Genomic DNA, 21645 nt, shown 5'->3' on the forward strand with positions numbered 1-21645 from the left:
TTTTTTATTTACTTATATACCAACATCAAGCGTTTGTATAGTTTTTTAAAACCAATTATTTTTAAAAGTCCACAACTTACTTTATTGCACTTCCGTTTGTTTTATTTATTGTGAATTAATGCAAAATTGCGCATGCAACTCTACAGTTTGCTGTCATTTATTCCAATTGGATTTCGCCTCAGCTCTGTTAGATTTTATTCTAATTCATTCGGTAAAGAATCGACATTCGAGCTATATCGAACCTGTCGCATTTTAAGCAACCGTCGTGCATATAATTTATATTATTAAGAAAATATTGTAAAACATTTAAAAATGCCTGCTAAAGCTGTAAGCGTAATCAACGGTGATGTCAAGGGTACCATTTACTTTGAGCAGCAGGTAAGAGACAAATTTCATTGCTTTCAGTACTTTTGAGGTCCAAGGTCATGGCACCGGCTGCCATTGTGAAACTCGAAATTAGCAAATTTTTAAGCAATTAGTTGCATGTTATAAAATCAAGTACTTAACAGATATGGTGTCCATTTACATACGCAATACAGTTGCAATACGCATGAATAAGCATTTTTAGTATATTTATATATGTAGATTCCCGGTTACAAATAAATTAGATAGGTACCTATGTATGAACCTATATTATCAGATTCACTGCGATAAGTTAATTCATACATATTTAACGTAGTGCGGTGGGGTGCTTAGGTTGCGAGACGCCATTGCGGTTAGCAATTACGATCGAGGGTCTCTTATCAAATTTGTAAGAGAATATTTAAATATATAGGCAAACCTAACCTATATAAGTATAGAGTATTCTTGATTTGTTGTTATTTTTATGACTATTTTCTCTAGTTTTTTAACAATATTATGATTCGGCATTTGTTGCTAACGTTTGTGACTAGTACAATCATAGATACATATGTATGCAGGAATGTGTCATGCATTATACTGACAATATTTTAATTATTTTAATTTTATGATAATAATATTCCGGCTATATAAGTATATTTAGTTAAGCGTCAATTATATGCACCTATTTTATACATTATGTATGTAAGCACACATTTTTTTCAATGAAATTTAATCAATTTTTTTAATGGATTTTTTTTTTTGTTTTTCAAGGATGAGTTTTCCGACGTAAAAGTAACTGGTGAAGTTACCGGACTCGCTAAGGGTCTTCATGGCTTCCACGTACATGAATTTGGTGATAACACTAACGGTTGCACCTCAGCTGGACCACATTTTAATCCATCTGGCGATGAGCATGGCGCACCAACCGACAAAAATCGTCATATGGGTGACTTGGGAAATATTGAAGCCAGTGGTGATGGACCAACACAGGTTTCAAATACTAAATTATTAAACTTTTTTTATAAACTAAATTTTTTAACATTTCTACCAGGTCAACATCAACGATAATTTAATTACATTGTTCGGTACAAATAGCATCGTTGGACGTACTCTCGTTGTACATGCTGATCCCGATGATTTGGGCAAAGGTGGTCACGAATTGAGCAAGACAACTGGCAATGCTGGTGCACGTCTTGGCTGTGGTGTGATTGGCATTTGCAAGATCTAAGCACATTTACTTTTTTTGTTTAACTCACTTGAAGTGTTTAACGTTGATATAACAATGTAATTGTTTCTTATATCAGTTCAATAATTCCAAAACAAAATTTAACGGATTTCTAATTGTGTAAGGTAACTTAAAGTTATCGTTTACATGCGGGATTACTAGCATACATAAGGTTACAAATAAAATATGTGGTGAATTGGAAAAGTACGCAAAGTCTTTGATTTATACATATGTAGTTGCAAGTTGAACATCACTAACTCGAATCACTATAATTCACAAAAAAAAACTTCGAATTAGAGAGACTTCGAGTCATGACAGTTAATTTGTATGCAATTTGATTGCTATTGTCAATTCAAGAGCTCGAGTTACGGAGAACTTCGATTTGTAGTAGTTTGAGTTATGGCAGTTCAACTGTATTATTGATATAACTTGAATTTTCTGCTTTTAAAACAGGTCTCCATGATATTTTTAGTGTTTTCTATTTGCTCCGTTCCAACAAAAATAAAACAAAATGGCACTCACGTTTGGAAATTATATTTTTTCATATGTTTGTTTGTATTTTAATAATTTATATATGCAATTGTAAAAGTCAATATCAAAGTAGTTTACTTTTACAGTGCACGTGCATAAATTACATTTAGAACGAATACAAAATATAGTTTTGCGCTACAATTTAATTTAACTATTTGCCGCCTCAATTTCTTTGTAAACTTCACGTTTGTATTCATCCAGACCGCCTTCCATGGCGCGCACCGTACGATTGCCGCACACCCACAGCTCTTTGCACACCACTTTGATGAGACGTTCGTCGTGAGAAACTAATATTACACCGCCCTGAAAGGAACAAAAAAAATTGTTTTCTCTGCAAATAAAAAATGTATATTAAACACAATGTCATTACCTTAAATGCATTAATCGCACGTCCCAAGGCATCAATGGTCTCGATATCCAAGTGATTTGTAGGTTCATCAAGCACTAAGAAGTTTGGATCGGCTGTAATAACATTTAAATTAGTTTTCAAACTTAACCAATTGCATTTATATACACCCATACCCATGCACATTTTCGCTAAAGCGACACGAGATTTCTGTCCTCCGGATAAACTGGCAATGCTTTGCAACGCTAATTGTCCTGATATGCCAAAACTGCCCAATTGCCGACGATATTCCTCGTCCGGTCGTCCTGGGAAAAGATCTGCCAATACACCCACACAAGTCGTATTCATATTTAGGTGATCGACGTGATGTTGCGCAAAATAGCCAATACGCAAACCACGATGTGAGACAATGTTGCCGTGTATTGTAGTCAACTGACCAACAATGATTTTAAGCAGTGTAGTTTTACCAGCGCCGTTTTCGCCCACCTAATAATAATAAAATATATTATAAAATGTTTCACTGTCTGAAAGTATTGCTTCTAACTAAAACTTACGATACATATTCTCGAGTCTGAGGTAGCTGATAGATTCACATTTTTGAAAACGGGTAGTGGATCTGTGTCTTTGTATCTAAATTCGATTTCTGATATGGCTAAGACCGGAGGATTTAATGGTTCGACTTCGGGGAATTTCAGTTTAACCTCAACTTCCTTCTCTACAGGTTTCAATTCGGGGCTGCAATAAGATATTTTAGAAAAAGTTTCTAGTTATACTAATTACTATTATTTATTTTAAATACAACTCACAGCTTCTCCAACATTTTAATTTTCGACTGCACCGAAGATGCACGATTTGCATTGTAACGGAAACGGTCGATGAACTCTTGCACATGCGCGCGATGTGCCATTTGTGCTTCGTACTCGCGTCGTTGCGCCTTCAATTTCTCGTTCTTTGTCTTCTCAAACTGTTCATAATTACCTCTGTAAGCAAAATTCACAAAATTTACGTATTCAAAATACACCACAAATTTTATATTCACTCACTTGTAAGCCTCTAGCGCCTGGGAATGTAGATGTATGATATCGGTTGGTACAGTTTCCAAAAAGTTACGATCGTGAGAAACCACTAACAGTGTTGTCGGCCAGGTTTGTAGGTAATTTTCAAGCCATATTATGGCTTTTATATCCAACATGTTGGTCGGTTCATCGAGCAGTAGCAGATCAGGTTTGGAGAAAAGTGCACGCGCCAAAGCCAAACGCATACGCCAACCACCAGAAAACGATTTTGTTGGTCTTTGCTGCATTTCAGCATCGAAACCAAGACCACGTAATATAACAGCAGCTCTTGCCACCGCCTTATCTGCTTCGATATTCTGCAACTGTGCGTACACTTCATTCAACTCGGTGCTTAACTTCGTATCCTGTACGCCACTATTTAAAGTGGCAATTATTTCCTTCTCGCGTGTTAATAAACGATTACGTTCAAGATCACATTCCAACACACTGTCAACGGCTTTTGTTTCATCGCCCACCACTTCTTGTTCCACATGCAATACGCTGATGTGTGAGGGTATGGCCAATTGGCGATCCGAAATCATGCGCAGCAGTGTGGTTTTACCCAAACCGTTACGACCGACAAGACCGTAACGACGACCACAAGAGAGCAGCAAATTGGCGTTTTGCAGCAACACTCTATAGTTAAAAAATATAAATTCATTAATTATATTGTTGTAATTAAAAAGTATTATATGTTTCCTTACTTATCACCAAATGCCAAATCGAAATTCTCAATTTTGATATCCATTGAACGATTTGTGCCTTTTTGCTCCATTTTCGTATTTTTCTTACTCAGCACTTGTGAGGCTGTGGCAGTTTGTAGTTTGACGGGCGCAGCAACTGTTGATTTACCTACATCCTGCCGCTTTTCCTGCTTTTGCTGTAGCTTCGCTTCGGCTTTCTCTAGCTTTTTGCTGTTTACTTTCTAAATATATAAAAAAAAAACAGAGGGTCTATTTAATTAAAATACACAAATACATTTTTCAAGTACTCACCGAGCCACCATCCTTGGTAGTTAGCCATATGCTCTGCATATTTTTATCAACATTTTCCATCTCTTTGGCCATAGCGGCAATATTAACGGGCGCATTTAATACCTTACGTACCTCATTTTTTGTATTCTTTTTAATTATAATAAAGAATTCTTCACAGAGATCTCTGTAAGGTGAAAAGGATTTGCATATCAAGAAACAAACTCTTTACATTAAGTTGGTTAGTAAATACCTTATATTCTCCTCTGACTTTCCCATATCAATGCTCTGCAGTATATCACCCACCGCATCAAATATGTCGTCGCATGACTCAAAATCCTCCAAACTACCACATAGTACACCTGCAATTTAACATTAGATTTACCAAACGCAAACACATTGTCTCATTGTGATTCGCTTACCCTCCACGTAATCCTTTAGCTCATTATCAATGGCTGGAAATTCGCGCTCCAAAATAGCTGTGAATTTACTCATATTTGTGCCTTTCCGCACTTTTTTCTCGTATTTTAATATATTCTATGCTTTCACTAGCAACAACTAATCGAACACGATGAATAAGTGCACTACTAGAAATAGTTGACCCGACAGCAAAATTTTACCGAATTATTTACGCTACTCTATTTTAAAAGCACTTTAAATGGCAAGTTGTTCACAATTTGTGTATAAAATAACTTTACCACGGTGCTAAATAAAATTGTAGCGTTATTTTGCACAATTTTTCAAGAGTTTGTGCATAAATCGCTACACGCAAAACGCAGGAAATCGGGAAAGACCAGACAATTTCACCAGCTGTAGCAGTGACAATTGTGAGACGTCAGTCATATGTGTGGTGTTGCCATTTTATTGTAATTTCTCTTTTAAGACATACAGGTGTCAATGTTGGTGTAGGCGAAAACTGAGAACACATGCTTTTATCCGTACCCAGGACAGTTGGATATGCAAAAGCAGAATGGAGATGGATTTGTATTCGGCCGGGGACCGGCAACTCGGTCTCGGACATGGATTTGTACCCGTACAAGGACGGTCAGCTTAGTCAAAATGATGTGAGCGATGATTTCAGAAAGAGTTTATTAGATTTATGTTCACGACTCTAACCAAAAAGAGAATTCTGCTGTGCTCACCGTCCGTTAGAGTTATTTCAAAATTGTGTTCCAGCTTTCATTTCAAACTACGGACTCAAAATTAAGGAATACCAAACACAGTTTCAGATTTTCAATGAAAAAATATATTTTTTTTTTTGTTAAATTTGGAAAAATAATCCATTTTTGTTTTTACAATAGTTAACAACAAATATTTATGGAAGGAAAACAAGTTAATATGTGAAACTTCCATAGTCTAAAAATAGACAAGCAGTTAGTAAGTTTGCAAAAAAGGCAATTATTATGCTATTTTTCTTTTAATAAAAACTATATAAGTGCTGCTAACAACTAATAAGCAATAAAACAATTCATAAAACACAAGGCTAATGTATATAATAAATACAATAACTACAAAGTAATTCAAGTTCGAGAAATTCATTAAAAAAATACAATTAAAATAAAATAATAAAAAATAAGTTAGTCAAAAATAAATATTTGAATTTCAAAATAACAGTGTTTGCGAAGAAAATACAAATACAAATTGTCTAAAATCGACTGGTCGATTAGTTTGCCATTAATAAATAAACAACTTAAATTGCTACAAATTTAATAATAATAGCCTAAGCATGCGCTAAAATATTTGTAATAGTGATATTTAATAAAAAAGAAAATAACAAATAATTCAATATGTACTTTTTCATATAAAATGGCTATGATAAAGTGAATTTCAATTCAATGCTCCGCACCATACGGCATCTATCTGTATGGTTGTTTGTATATGCGATACGCGTAATTTACAAATAATTAATTGCTATATATCGTACATATGCATATATATATATACAAATAAGTTATCAGATATTTTATATTGTTCGCTGTTGTGTAGTGTGTTAGTTTACATTTTTTACATATGGTACACCACGCGTCCTTCAGTTGTATACCATTTTCAAACTTAACTAACCTAATCCTATGTTGAAATATATAATTCATAGACTTCCTGCCATTTTGAACTCATTTTATGTGTTGTGTGTTAAGTTGACTCATTGGCCGTTGCAAATGACGTGCTTGTTGTCGGATTGCTGGTTGTAGTGGGGGCGGGTGTGTTAGATACAATTGCAGCCACTGCGGTCGCTTGTGATTTACGCTGCCTTGCACCGCGTCCAGATAGTAGATATGATAGATCGATGGGCTGTTCGCACACCGTTTGAGTATTCTTCCATTTGAGTTTCATTGTTTTGAGTACGGTTTCCAAGTGGTTGCGTTTTTGTTTTATGGTCTAAAAAAGTTAAAAAAGCGTTTACAAATTTATAAAAGTAAAAGTTAAAAAAAAATTCCCACCTGCACGCTTTGTGGTAATGGCGAAATTAAGTGCACTACTGCTGGGCTGTTATTGTTTTGACGTTTACGACCGCTGTGCTGTGTTGTTTTATTCGGCGTTTGTCTGCCAGCATTGGCGGACACATCCGGCGCACACGCCGATGAAGAGACGGGAGTCACTGATCTGTTGCTCGAGCTTCTGGCATTCGATATAGGCTCATTATCAGTCTTTTGACGTTTCGATTTCAATAAAGCTGGATCAACGTCATGTGGCTAAAATTTTGTAAAACAGTTGTTGTTTATATTTTATTTTATTAAGTTAGCAGTTTATATTACAAGTAACAGTATTATTTCACTTACCGCATAGCTTTTAGAAATTTTTAACTTTTCCGGAAACTTTCTAAATGCATACGACTTCGTACAAGTCGGATAATTGACCTTTGCTTTCGTGAAGAAGCGCGCCGTTTTGTCTACACGCAGCTCACAAATGTAGCAATGTGTCTCGTCGGCGCACTCAACTGGTCGTCCCTTACAGAAAGTCGTACGATCGAGCACCCAACAACGCCCGATAACCAATTCGATCGGCACGATTTCATAGAGCGGCACGCGTACCACTTCATTGGGATAGAAACGACGCGACGGTTCGTGGAATGTCTCGTGCGGTCGCAAAAAGTGATGACCGAATATGAAACGTTTGCCCTCCTCATTCTTCCACAAGCGTTCCACACGAAAAATATCACACTCATTGTAGTCAATCGTGCCGATCGTTTCGTATGTATGCTTCTGTTTTGGCACCACATTACCGGCGGCATCTTTGATGGGTATATCGCGCAGCACATAGACCGCATCGCCTTGACGCACATGCAAATCGCCACGCATCAAAGTCAAATAATAGCGGTGACCCTCTTCCGTGTAATCGTCTAGCGGTATTTCACGGTCCACAATGCGCGGCTCACAACGTTCGCACAGATAGTTGTCCGCATCGACATCCGCCTTTGTGCATTCGGTGTGCTGCCAAACCATGCAGCGGGCACATTGTATCATCAGACCCTCGTCCTTGTATAAACCACAAATGCAGCGTATAATGTCTTCGTTACATGTGGGCGTTATAACACTGGTGTTTATGTCGTTGGCCACATGATTCGGTGCGATAGAGATAATTGACTCAAACATTTTCTCCTTCTCATCCGCCAACATTTTTGTTGTTTGCGCACAGTAACCTTTCAACATGGTGGCATCACCGCCAACAATTTCCAACAAACGCTCGTAAGATTCCTCTTTGTTGCGCTCATACGCTTTGATTAGCTCCTGCAATGCTGTCTCATTACGACTACCTTTTACAACATGTTGCTGTGCCGCTGAGAATACTTTCTGCATATCTGCATTGAATTCCGACGGTTGTTTGTAGTAGCCTTGCTCAATGTTGCTTTGCACAGTCTTCAAGTCAGGCACATCTGACTTGGAAGGTGCCTTCACCATTTTCTTTTTCTTATTAACAACTGTAGCATTACTGCTGCTAGCATTAGCGTCGCCATCATCACCGTCATTACCCACATCAGTCGTGTTTGTTGCGCCTGCGCTGTGCGTAAGCGTTAAAACTGCAATATAATGCTTTTGATCAATGGGATCTTTAAGCGTTTCAAGTGAGCTGCAAATATCACGTAGTATAACTGCGATTTTGGCCATCTTCTCCACCTCTGGGTCCTGCACAGCGTGTGTTAGGCCACGTGTCTTAATGCTACGCGGTGAACGTAGCGCCGATATTTGTGCGGCCAATGAAGCAGGCGTAGATGGGCGACGATTTGTGATTGCCGCTGCGCCACTGGCGTTCATTGGTGAACTCGGTGACATGCCATTCACTTTCATTTCACTTGTCACCTTTGCTGTACGACGCGCCTTGCAACGTCGTATCTGTGGAAGGAGCGGGAGAAAATATTTAAAAAATACGTCTACATTTGCATAACTGTATTAGGCCTTCCTTACCTTTTCGAAATTGCGTACCAAAAATATACCGTGTTGTTTGACTAATTTCTTTTCCCTCTCGGAGAGCTGCTGCACAAGTGCGACTACCACATCCTTCGATGGCACACGTTCGGTGTTCTTACGCGCCTTGCGTTTACGTTGACGCCCATTACGCGTGTCTTTTGCCGTTGCGTCGGTGTTCTATAATAAAAGTGAATTCAATGTTTAGCCTTTTTAATTAATTCAATGTTAAAACACCAAATGCTTACCTTAGTTTCAACTGGTAACGGTTTAATGCGTTGTGATTTGCCACCGATCACGCCACGACATTGCGGTGTATTACAGCGACATGGCTGTCCTTCCGATGGATTGAAGAGCGAAAAATTATAGTCATATGAAAGTTCCTCGCCCGGTTCTATGTTTCGTTTAGCAAATAGCGCCATACGTGACAACCCATTAACGGACCATTTCTGCATCTCGCAATTCGGCTGACACGAGTGATTCACAAAACGCCCGTCACTGCCCATACGATGACCATCGATTACCAAACCACCATCCAAATGCAAGCAATAGTGGTGTGTATCATTTAAATAGATGGTGCCCATGCGATCCTTGAACTCACGCTCAGTTACCACCTCACCCACATACTCCAATATGTATGTGCCCTTCACAATCGGCATTTTAGTGCGCACACCCCAACCCTTGTCGGTGGTCATGAAGCGTTCCACACCAGGCGCCACCTCATGACGTTGAATTTTCTGATTGCGACATTTTTCGCGTGACGGACAACTCGACGGTGAACATTCGGTGTACACCATACGATTCAAACAATTATCGCCACAACCTTGATCCGGCTTGCAATTGCAAGTAGGATGATCGATACCGGCCGTATTGGGACGCACCGCATCGGCATATATATTTGTACGTATCTTTCGATAATTCCACGAAGGCACAGTGATTCTGGTGGGCAACTTGGAGTTGGTATAGGCCCACCAGATGTCGTAGGGTAGTTGAAAGTCGATTTGTGTGCGACGAAAGTAGGTTTCACAATAGGGTGGCGGTAAGAGGGAAGGCGTTAAAGGCGTATTTGGTAAGCTATTGTGCGGTGCACTTTCAGCAGTCGAAGTATTGCTAACCTCACTAATTGCTAATGTTGTGGACGCTGTTGGTAGCTCCTTTCTATCCGTCGATTTTTTCGGGTTTAAAGGTGTATGCAATTGTTTGAAATAATCCGAAAACAAGCCAGCAGGCAAATAATTCTTCTTTAGACGTGCAACTTTCCGCACTGAAGTGGTGCTAGCGCTACTCGCACACGTCACATTCGTTGACGTCGAACATTTTTCGTCGCTGGTATCACTTGTAGCTGCCTCCGAGTCAATGAAGGGCGTTTCACTACGCGGTAAAATATCCTGTTCCAAATAGTCAATACTTGAGTCCTTGGCGGCGGCTTCAACAGCAATTTCCTCGGGTGTCGATTGTGGTATATCCTTGATAATGCTGCTATCACAATTCGAATCCATACTCTGACGCAGTGCACTTACTAGCGTAGGCTGTGCTGTGCTGGGACGTTTGAGACGTATTTTACAGCTAAAATTTGTGTTGGGATCAATGCCAGCGGGTAATTTGACTTTAGCCTCCAGTGACTTCGCGGTGATAATTTTATGTACAGTTGATTTACTAAAGCTTGCCGGACGGTCTGAGGTTTTCGATGTGGTTGCAGTTTTCCTATTTTGCTTTGTGAGTGTTGACGACAATTGTTTGCTACTTGGTGCTGGCTCTACTTTAGGCTTCTTGCGTGGGTTGTCTGGTGTAAATAGCGCTGGTTGTGTAACAGTGGTTGGTAGAATTGCAGCTGCTGAGAGTTTAGGCTTACGACCTCGTGCTCTGGGTATTGCATTGTTAGTTGCGGCTAAAGGCTGCACTTTCTCAACTAGCAACACTTTTGCGGCCTGCACAACAACATTCAACTCTGGGACCTTCGTTCTTTTGTTAGACTTGGTGACGACCATGGTATGCGATAAATTGTTTACAATGGGTGCTTCGGCAACTGTTGATTGCTGCACAGCAGTTTGTGTCACTCGAGATTTGCGAGTCGCCAACTCAGTGTTTTCAGCTACCAACTGTTGTGCATCAGTCGATGTATTGACTACTGCTCCAACTGCTGCGCCTATGGCTTGATCACTTGTGATTTTCGGCTTACGTCCAGCACGTCCCTTACGCGGTACAAATGAGTTCTCTTTATGCTCTTCTGTTACTTCTGGCGTTGCCTCTGCGCCAACACCAAGTGTGGGCGCTGCAGCTGAGGTCGAAGGCGTTGGTGTGCCGCGTAAACGCTCCAATGCAACGACAGATAGACGTGGTGTGCGATTGGCGCGTTCGAGAAAACTATCACTGGCTTCGCCTGAGACCGGCACGCGATCACATTGTTTCTCTGGCGTTGACGTAACGGCTGTTTGTGGTTTAGACGCTGCATTAACACTATCAGTAGCGCATACTGAGTTAGTAAGCGGTTCTGTTGGTAATGTCTGTTTAGGTAGCACTCCTTTCGGTTGCCTTTTCAAGGGCTGTGTACGCTCCACTTCATCTTCAACGATGTCCAACAGCAGTTGTTCATTTATTTTCCGCTTTTTACGACGTCGCACATTCGGAAAACCGGTACGATTGATTTTCTTACGCTTACGCTTCAGTAACAAATTAGCTGCACCGGTTTTATTCAGTAGCGTTTCAACGACACGCGTAGCAGTGCTCTCAGTTTTTGCCGCCGCGGTTGCCACAGTAATTGTAGGTGTCAACTCTTGCGTCATGAGCGGAGAATTCACTTCGGCTTTAGTAACTATCGGTGGAATACTCGATACGCTACTCGAACCTTCATTTAATTTCACAATTGGCGGTATTTGTATCTCTAGCGCCACAGATGGTTCGAATACGCCAGGCGGCGGTGTCTCTACCAGCTGATGTTGGTTAAGATTCATGCTAGACGCGGATTGTTTTTGTTTACTCAGCACTGAGGTAGGCGATTCCTTCTCATCCGCATTGCCTTGAGTGTTATTGCTGGTGGCAACAATTTTCGACACAAGCACTTCAAGACGTGAGCGTTTGCGGTGCGCAACTTCGCTCTGTTTCGTGCTGCCCGCCAATGAAATCGGACTTATATCGAGTATTTTGTGACTTAGCGTATTGTCGATGGTGATGCGTAAGGGTGAGCTATTGCTGTGGTGGCTACTGCTCTTCGATGCAATGCCGGCACTCTCGCGCCCCTCCTCCTGTTGTAGAAATTGTCGTTTCTTTGGTGTAAGGCCGGCTTTGGAAGATTTGGTGCTGCCACTATGTGTGCTACCAGTGACCGAAAGTGTTGCCGAGCTGCCACAGATTGCGCCAAATTGCTGTTGACTATGTTGCGCTTTGCCAGCAGACGCCAATTTAGTCGATGCAACCGCAGCGGCCCAAGCCTCAACGGCAGTGCTGCCAAACAGCTTCGCTGCTACAGCGGCGGCCGCTTCCGTCGATTTCTCGCCGGGTGTTAACAGATAATGACGTTTCTTTAGCGGTAATTTATGGTCGTCTGGACTAGAGCTAGTATTTGCCTTCTTATGACGTCGTTTTGCGCCACCACCACCACCACTACCGCTACCCAGCACCGACGCACTACCGAAACCACCAATATTACTACCACCGCCAGCGCTGCCCGCTAAAACAGCATACTCTTGGTTTTCGCTCATTTTACGTTTTTTTAATGAACGTTTATCGCGCTGCTCACGTCTACCGCTGCCAGCTGCCGTTGCAGTAGAATTGGCAGCCTGCAGTTTGCCACTAGTTTCCACAAGCAACTTATCTTTGTTGTTGTTACTGTTGCTACCGCTCGCCTTGTCATTGCCAAGCGCACCACTTTGTATGCGACAACGCGCGCTGAATGTGTTAACCAGTATATCGATTTCGGTCAGCAACTTGGAGTCGATAACCGCACCACTTTTGTTGGAGGAAGGATAACGCAGAAAGCTTTTACGTCGACGCCGTCTACGCACCTTAGACGTGCTAGAGTAGTAGGAGCTGCAGTAACTAGCGACAGATGAGCGACGCGATTTTATTTTCCGCGTAGAATTCGCTTGCGGTAATAGCAATTCGTGCGCAGCGCCGTTGCCAGTTCCTGTAGTGTGCTTGCGCTGCAATAGCAGCTTGCGACTGAATCCATAGCCATCTTGTGAACCACTGCCATCGACATTTTCATGCAAACCGCCAGCGAATATATTTCCACCGCTTGCGAGCGCACTACTGCTGCTACCGCGTCCGAAGTACTCGCCCGTCGCAATGAACCGATTAATTTCACCATATTTCTTCGAGGCGCTCGTCGTTGGCAAACTCTCCAAATTGGGTTTGCACACATATTCGTTGCTCTCTTCGCTACTCTGGCCAAGCGAGAGCCCAGCAAGTTGCAGTAAATCCTTTTCCACGTCATTCAAGTTCCCTGCCAGATTCCCAACCGATTTTGAATGTGCGCGCAATAGCGCCGAACGTCGCTTTCGGCGATATTTTGACGACTTTAAAGAAGCACCATCCTTGCCCTCCTTACAATCGCTGCGGTAGCCACAACTTTTTGCACGGCTGCGGCGGCTGGCACAACTTTTCATGCTGTAACGGCTTTTGCCGCTCGCATCGCTTTTGTAACCGGAATGATCGCGCGGCGCACGCGCATGAACCGAACCATAATCCGAGACGTAACCACTTTTCGCGGCGAGTATTTTACTACAAATTGTTGTATTACCGCCGCCGCCATCACTTTTGTAGCCGCTGACGCTGGGGCGTCGAAATTTCTTATTCACGTCTATTTTACGCCACACGGGATCTAACTGTAGCTCTTCTTTGGATACATTTTTTGCTGTTGTTGTTGTTAAAGTTTGTCCACCAACGGTACTACTACTTATTAATGTAGCAGACGCTTTTGCCATATTTTTACTGCTCGGTGTATTTGCCAAATTGACGCTTGACGCACTCAGCGATTGGCGACGCTTATTGCGTGGTGGCGGATAGAGCACGCGCTCTGTAGCGGCATACATGCGCTTATCCAAATATGCAATATCGATTTTGGGTTTCGGAGAGTTGGCACTACAACTACCGCTGCCATCTTGCGTTTGACTTTTGCAGGGTGAAACTGAAGGTTGTCGCGTCTTATCGGTTGTTTCTAAAACACGATGGCGCCGCTTCTGACTTGGCGTTGTGGCCGCCAAACGTGTAGTGCTACTAATATTACTACTGCCCATGGCACTCGTCAGCTTTGGCGATGGTGATGTACAACTTTGTGTTGTTGTTGTACTCGTTGTAGATATAACACCGGAGTCAGCAGATTCATTGATATTCGACGCGATTGAGCTAGCAGCGACAATTTTCGTGGCGGAAGTAGACATGATTACCGATGTTGCTACACTTAAGGGCATTGTTTCTGATTGCTCCGTATTTGTGCTGGTTGGCAACTTTTTCGGTCTGCCACGTTTCTTTTTGCCGCTAGCGGTAAGGCCTTCAGTTTGGGAATTCGCGGAATAAATATTGGCTACAGCATCTGTTGCGGGCTTATTTCTGACAAGTGGTTTATTAATCTCAAGATTTTTGCGCTCCACCGTAGCTGTGGTACTGCTACTACCCAACATTTGTGTCTTCTCCATAAAATCCTGCAACAACGTCGACTGGTATTGCGGTAGGCGTTTAGTGCGCGTTTTGCGATAGCCATCCCCACCGGTGGGTGTATCATCGCCATCACTCTCTACACGCTTAATAGCTGCATTTACCACATCATCCAATTTTAGTTCGTTATCACTGTTATCACTGCCGTGACTAAAAGTGGCTGATCCAGCAGCCAGCGCCGAGTTATTACTACACGCCAAAGGCTTAATTTGTGGTACGTTATTGGGATTGGTATTGATAGCTGTGAGTAGAAGACGTGGTGCACGTTTTTGCAATTGGTGTTGTTGTTTTTGTTTGTATATGGGCGCATCATTGTCCGAATCGGAAGAATATGTGTTTGAATTGTGTTGATGGTTCGACTGCACTGACTTAATAACGGTAGCTGCTGCGGATATTGCGGGTTTCTTTAAATTCGACAACACTTTAGCTTGCACCTACGGTGGTAAAATTGATTATAAAAAAAAATGTTGATTGAAATATTTAAAAATTTAAGAGTACCTTTTTCCTTTTAACTCGTACACGCCTGGTCAAAGACTTATCTGTACTAGCTGCAATAGTTGTTGTGGTAGCCTCTGAGCAGCCAGACTCTGCAGTAGCATCACTGAGACACGGCGCTTGTGGTAGCAAGTGCGCTAATGGAAGTCCAATGCTGGGCGCTGTCGATGTCGGTTGCACAGTGTTGTTAACCTCAGTGCCGCTGGCATTTTCAGTTCCACCAAAAATATCACCCGATTCACTACTATTATTACAATTATGCTGCTGCGCTGTATCAACCGACATCTTATTAGCACCGCCTTTATACGTTTGTTGCTCCTTAGACTCTAATGTTACTTTTAATGGCTGCAAATTTTGTTGTTGCAGCTTTATGTTGCTTAACTTAACTGTTAGTGGCTTTGTTATGGGCTTTGTTATGGTGTTGTTATTATAATGTACCCTTTCGCTATATGCGTGCTTTTGCGTTTTCGTTCTATCACAAATGTCGCCACTGGAATCGGTATTGCTTATAACTACTACGTTATGGGTAGGTTTTTTGGTATTAGAAAGAGTTTTAATTATATTAGTGGGACGTATAGCTGAGATTTTCATACGTAAACCATCGACGTCCGAACGTTGTACGCTGAATTGTGTTACTGTAGAAGACGATTTCGTAGATGCTGTGTTAGATTTACGTTTAGAACATGTTGCGTTTGTAAGAGAATTTTGTGTGTTGGTAGTTTCAGAAGAAGAGCTACTCGACTGATCTGTAACCGTATCGGATTCCTGTAATAAAGAAAAAATTTATTGAAAATATACATTCAAAGCACTTTGTACACAAACTTACCTCATTTTCACTAACGGATTCAGGTTGATTCTGCACGTCCTGTGATTGCGTGGCCAAAACATTCTCTGCTCCTAACTCATTTATCGATTTGTTCATATTTTAGTGAAGCAAAAGCTCTAGATATTTAAAAAATAGAACAAATAATCTTAGAAATTGATATTTATTTATTTGGATTATCTTTAAAATAGAATATGCATTCCTTATATTAATAAATTGTACAAATCAATATTTGGTTTTTAACCGCATATTTATTAGAAAAACAAGTAATAACTTAAGCAATCATTACCAAAATTTATTAACCACAACTTTCATTATGTAAATACAACCATTGATTTAATTATCCACATTAAAAAAAATATTGAAATATGAAATTGAAATCACATCTAACTCACGCACATTATTCTGTAAGCATAAAAAACAAAGGTTTTAAATTCTAAAAAACTGTTTTAACTGCTACGACGTTTAGGCATTTGAGGTCAACGTGACTAAAGCAGCATATTTACATTTTTACCACCAATGGTTTGTACAAAGATTGCCTTTATTTTTTTCTCCCCCGCTGCTCTACAGCACAAAGATGTGTGTAGGGAGTCACATAGTGCAGTAGTAAATTAAATATTCAGTTAGGTAGCCTATGTACTAATAAGAAATGTATTTCAGCACACTTGTATAATTTGGCAAGCATTAACGCACCATTTACAAGTTTTTAAGTACGTGCAGGGCTGGAGTTACTCAGGCGTAACGCAGGATAAACTTTAAGTGCAGCTGCAACAAATATGCATACAAAGTGTATATTATTGCCTGAATTAGGGTGCAGAAACAAAGCGTCGTGCAAAAATATTTTCTTAATTAAAATAATTGTTTCACGTAATTATATTAGTAATTTTTTAATACCCTACGACTGATCATCCGTTTTTATAACATCATAATATAGCCTATTACACAAAGTAGGTCAAACCACCAAAGCCACAACCAAGCCAAAACCCAACCAGCTAGTAAGCTAGTCAGACAAACTAGCCAATAAAATCAAACACTGTTACCACTGCATATATGCATATATGCTTTTGTTAAATCATACACATGCACACAAAACAACAATGCACACTTCATTTAACTAGCTAAACAAGAATGCATTGCATTTTATGTTGATTTAATAATAATTTAATGTTTTTGTATTACACAAATTTATTGTATTATTGTTTTAGTTATCATGTAGTGCACTTACACGTTTTGCAATTTTACGTTTTCTTCCTACGTGCACTGCAGTTTCTTTCCGTTTCAGCCTATACACTTACACTAAATGCTTATAAATTGTATTCATTACTTTATGCACATTACACGCTTACACAATTTTTAGTTATTCTAATTAAAAAATCATAAGAAAAAATTAGCTACATCAAAATACAAAGATTCACTTTTCACTTTTTCCATCTATTTGCTGGCACTTTTCTTTCTTTGTTGCTTTTTGCGTATTCTTCCACTATTGGTTTGCTTTGTTCCACGCTTGCATTCGTATGCTGCTTTGGTGTCTTTCTTTTGCTTCGACTCCGTCATTCACACAAATTTATCCGTCTGCATTTACATTCTTAAAATGGCGCCGTTTTTCTTTGCTCAATGACTTCTGACCGCGTCGACGACTTTGAACATTTCACTTTCTTTCAAATCAATATTTTCACTATTTCCTTAGATATTTCATATAAATTTCATATACACACAAATCAATATGCAATGCTTCAATTAATGCAAACAGTTTAAGGAATTTCAATTGTAATTTTACTGGTGAATTTCAAAATGTATGAAATTAAAATCACAATACACTTATCAAAATAATAAAGGAAAGAAAAACACTGACAACGGTCGAAATGGGAAAGGTAAAAATGAAATGACATTCGCAAGAATAGATAACGAAAGAGAGATAAGAAAAGCGATGGAGAATTGAGTTGAGGAATTTTAGAACAGTTTGGTGGTAATTGGGTATTACATATAAGTTATAGTTTAAGCTCTATCTAAACTGCACGTTATTATAAATATAACTATTTATAAACTGTTATATTTGTAATTGAGATATGGGACGTCAATCCACTAAAATATTCAATTAAACATAAATTGCTGTACCAACGCATATTACACAGCCTTTGCTCAAAAATGTGAACTAACCTTTAATTTGTACATTATCTTCAATCACTGAACACACTCCACTGCAGTTTTACCAACTCTGACATTTCGCTATATTTTATTTTTGTGTTGTTGCTTTACATTATATTCGTGTTATCCCATTTGTGAAAATAATTTTATACTGCTGTTATTTTAGTAAATATCTTAAACAAAATTATATATTTGTATTCAAACAAGATGAGTATAAACGCCGGACGTGCAGCTGGTGATATGCTTTACGGCACCACGCTCTCTGCTGAATCCATGAAAGTGATAGCAGAGAGCATTGGCGTGGGCACACTACCGGATGACGCCGCCAAGGAACTGGCGGAAGATGTAAGCTTTAAAATTAAGCGCATTGTGCAAGATGCTGCCAAGTTCATGCATCACTCCAAACGTGAGCGTTTAATGTTGAGCGATATAGATCACGCGCTCAAGGTACGCAACATAGAACCCCAGTATGGTTTTACGGCCAACGATTTTGTGCCATTCCGTTTTGCATCCGGTGGTGGACGTGAATTGCATTTTATTGAAGAAAAAGAAATGGATCTAAATGAAATTGTACAAAGTGGCGCGCCCAAAGTACCGTTGGACATAACATTAAGATCTCATTGGTTAGTAGTGGATGGCATACAACCGACAATACCTGAAAACCCACCGCCTCTCTCAAAGGACTCACAAGCGCTTGAGTCTGTTAATCCTGTTGTGAAATTGGAACAAGGCGTGACGAAAGATGCTGCCGGTAAACCGGCCACAGGCAAAATACATAAGCTACGCAATGTGGAAACTGTGCATGTTAAACAGTTGGCGACGCACGAATTGTCCGTGGAACAACAACTTTATTACAAAGAAATCACCGAAGCTTGTGTGGGCTCGGACGAACCGCGACGTGGCGAAGCGCTCCAGTCGCTGGCGTCAGATCCTGGTCTACACGAAATGCTGCCACGTATGTGCACATTTATAGCGGAAGGTGTGAAAGTGAATGTGGTGCAAAACAATTTGGCGCTGCTCATTTACCTCATGCGTATGGTGCGCGCTCTATTGGATAATCCATCACTCTATTTGGAGAAATATGTAGGTTTTTGTTAACTAAATTGGATTATACAGATTTTTCTTATTCATTGACTTCATTACAGTTACATGAGTTGATACCATCGGTCACTACATGTATTGTCTCCAAACAACTGTGCATGCGTCCAGAATTGGACAATCATTGGGCTTTGCGTGATTTCGCATCTCGTCTAATGGCGATGATCTGTAAGAATTTCAATACCTCCACTAATAATCTGCAAACGCGTGTAACACGGTAATATACCATAGAATAATTATTTTAATTTTATTTAAAATTTATTTTTATATTTTTTTTTATTTATTTTATATTCAACAGCATCTTCAGCAAAGCGCTGCAGAATGATAAGACGCATTTATCTTCACTGTACGGTGCTATTGCGGGTCTAACAGAAATGGGCGCAGAAGTTGTGAAAGTCTTCATTATACCGCGTTTAAAATTCATATCTGAGCGCATTGAACCACTGCTGCTCGGCAACCAAATGCAGAGTAATACCGATAAAACCGCCGCAGGTCACATACGCGCCATGCTGCAAAAATGTTGTCCACCTGTGCTCAAACAAATACGTCGTTCACCAGATTATACCGAAGAGTATAGGTTAGTTCATCAGTTATTTATCAGTATATAATAACACTTAACATTTTTTTTCTTTTTGCTCTAGAAACGATTATGGTTTTATGGGCCCAGCGCTGTGTCAGGCCGTAATTAAAGCACGCAATGCACCACCGTCTACCACCACACCAACACCGAGCAGCATTTCTAATGCACCAATTACCTCAGCGGCGGCTACCGCTTCAACGGTGGGACGTCCACAAGTGACGCAAATTAAGTAAGCGCCAACCCTTTATAAATATTTATAACAGTTTATTATTAATAATTCACGTGTTTGTGTTTAGTAGTTCTGTTGTGACGACCATACCACAGTTGCGCGCCATACAACATCCCAATCAGCCGCCACAGAAGTTTGTCATAGTTTCGCAGGCGAGTACCCAGCAACAAGCGCAACAACAGCAACAAGTACAACATATGCAGCAGCAGCACACACAGCAACAACAACAAGTGTCCGCTATACATCAACGACCGGCAACGCCGCAATCGGTGTTGTTAACCACGCAGCTGAATGGCAGTGGCGGCAGTGTTGGTAGTGTGACTAATTCGCTTTTGAATATCAGCGATAGAGTGAGTGTGCCGTTGGCAAACAATTGTTTAACACTCTTATTTTATGTTTTTATTTATTGAAATTATTAGTTTTTTTTTATTGAAATTATTATTTTTTTTATTGAAATTATTTTATTTTTTTTATTGAAAATTATTTTTTTTTTATTGAAATTATTTAATTTTTTTTTTATTGAAAATTGTTTTATTTTTTTATTGAAAATTATTTTATTTTTTATTGAAATTATTTTATTTCTTTTATTAAAATTCTTATTTTTTAATTTTTTTCACAGGCATCGGTCGACTCAAATTCAATAATCATTGAAACGGAAGAAATACGCGCGCCACCAGAGTTGGATGATCTATCGCATTTGGAATAAGTCAAAAAATTAAAAAATAATATTAAATAAATTAAAAGCAAAATTTGTATGCAATTAGTTATAGGCAATATTATATTAAGTTTTAAGTCAATTGAGCGAAGAATAAATTTTTCTTAATAATGTGTGTGAATTTTTGCCTTTATTTTGTAATTTGAAAATTATTTTAATTTCATTTTTTTTTTTAAATAAAATTAATTTTTAAAAATTAAAAAAATCGTTCAAAAGTTTTTGAGTACAGTTTAGCATATTTTTAGTATTGCTCACTAAAAAAATAATTGTTTTTAAATTTAAAAATTTTTATATTTTACTTTTTTACATAAAAATAATTACAGCAATAATTGTTTTATGCACTTTTATATTAAAAAAAATTAATTTGTGAATTTTTCTTATTCATATTTTGTAATAATTTTTTTTTTTAAATACATTTTTTTTATTTTTTATAATCAATTTTTTTAATGTTTTATAAAATTTTTTGTATTTTTTATTATATAATCTTATTTGTTTTAATCAATTTTATTTTTTAATTTTTTGTTTTATAATATTTTTTAAAATATTTTTTTTTATTTTTTTTATAATCAATTTTTTTATTTGTTTTTTATAATATTTTTTTATCATCAATTTTTTTTTAATGTTTTATAATATTTTTTTTTGTATTTTTTATTATATAATCATATTTATTTTTTATAATCAATTTTATTTTTTAATTTTTTGTTTTATAATAATTTTTTTTTATTTTTTATAATAATTTTATTTTTTATAATCAATTTTTTTATTTGTTTTTTATAATACATACTACTTTTTCGAATTTTTGGTTTGTCAATTAATCAATATTTTTTATAATAAATTTTATTTTTTAATTTTTATAAAAAAAAAAATTATATTTTTTATAATAAATTTTTTTTATATTTTTTATAATCATTTTTTATATATTTTTTATACTTATTTTTTATAATTATTTTTTTTTTATACTCAATTTAATTTTTTAACTTTTATAATATTTTTTATATTTTTTTATATAATATATTTCTTTTTATAATCAATTTAATT

The 21645-nt window shown here is 38.5% G+C and overlaps 4 protein-coding genes across 7 annotated transcripts; 2 read left to right on the forward strand and 2 right to left on the reverse strand.

The window, feature by feature from the left end:
* The first annotated feature begins 173 nt into the window (after positions 1-173).
* Positions 174-1774, forward strand: Sod (superoxide dismutase [Cu-Zn]). Its single transcript, XM_011178298.3, has 3 exons — positions 174-378; positions 1114-1332; positions 1394-1774. The coding sequence occupies exons 1-3, from the start codon at positions 313-315 to the stop codon at positions 1568-1570; spliced, it is 462 nt and encodes a 153-aa protein (XP_011176600.1). The 5' UTR covers positions 174-312; the 3' UTR covers positions 1571-1774.
* Positions 1775-2085: 311 nt separating this feature from the next.
* Positions 2086-5050, reverse strand: LOC105208450 (ATP-binding cassette sub-family F member 3). The gene is made up of 10 exons (XM_011178309.3): positions 4893-5050; positions 4724-4832; positions 4495-4657; positions 4204-4424; positions 3488-4135; positions 3251-3424; positions 2999-3179; positions 2621-2930; positions 2469-2560; positions 2086-2401 (listed from the first exon to the last, which is right to left on the reverse strand). The coding sequence occupies exons 1-10, from the start codon at positions 4963-4965 to the stop codon at positions 2246-2248; spliced, it is 2127 nt and encodes a 708-aa protein (XP_011176611.1). The 5' UTR covers positions 4966-5050; the 3' UTR covers positions 2086-2245.
* On the reverse strand, positions 4951-17396 carry LOC105208461 (histone-lysine N-methyltransferase ash1). 2 transcript variants are annotated; one of them, XM_054229685.1, is made up of 8 exons: positions 17256-17396; positions 15844-15959; positions 15021-15782; positions 9119-14956; positions 8871-9050; positions 7248-8798; positions 6909-7160; positions 4951-6846 (listed from the first exon to the last, which is right to left on the reverse strand). In XM_054229685.1, exons 2-8 carry the CDS (start codon positions 15937-15939, stop codon positions 6601-6603), a joined length of 8925 nt encoding a protein of 2974 aa, XP_054085660.1. In that variant the 5' UTR covers positions 15940-15959; positions 17256-17396; the 3' UTR covers positions 4951-6600. The 2 variants fall into 2 exon arrangements, with proteins under 2 accessions (XP_054085660.1, XP_011176622.2); XM_011178320.3 differs by lacking the exon at positions 17256-17396 and adding an exon at positions 17066-17202.
* Positions 17397-17584: 188 nt separating this feature from the next.
* On the forward strand, positions 17585-20723 carry LOC105208527 (transcription initiation factor TFIID subunit 6). 3 transcript variants are annotated; one of them, XM_054229687.1, is made up of 7 exons: positions 17585-17711; positions 18152-19068; positions 19131-19300; positions 19382-19660; positions 19725-19892; positions 19960-20242; positions 20512-20723. In XM_054229687.1, exons 1-7 carry the CDS (start codon positions 17636-17638, stop codon positions 20596-20598), a joined length of 1980 nt encoding a protein of 659 aa, XP_054085662.1. In that variant the 5' UTR covers positions 17585-17635; the 3' UTR covers positions 20599-20723. The 3 variants fall into 3 exon arrangements, with proteins under 3 accessions (XP_054085662.1, XP_011176729.2, XP_011176720.1); XM_011178427.3 differs by having other exon boundaries at positions 19963-20242; XM_011178418.3 differs by lacking the exon at positions 17585-17711 and having other exon boundaries at positions 18057-19068.
* The last annotated feature ends 922 nt before the right edge of the window (positions 20724-21645 follow it).

The sequence above is a fragment of the Zeugodacus cucurbitae genome, chromosome 4 (assembly GCF_028554725.1).
Source record: "Zeugodacus cucurbitae isolate PBARC_wt_2022May chromosome 4, idZeuCucr1.2, whole genome shotgun sequence".
Classification (NCBI taxonomy): Eukaryota; Metazoa; Arthropoda; class Insecta; order Diptera; family Tephritidae; genus Zeugodacus; species Zeugodacus cucurbitae.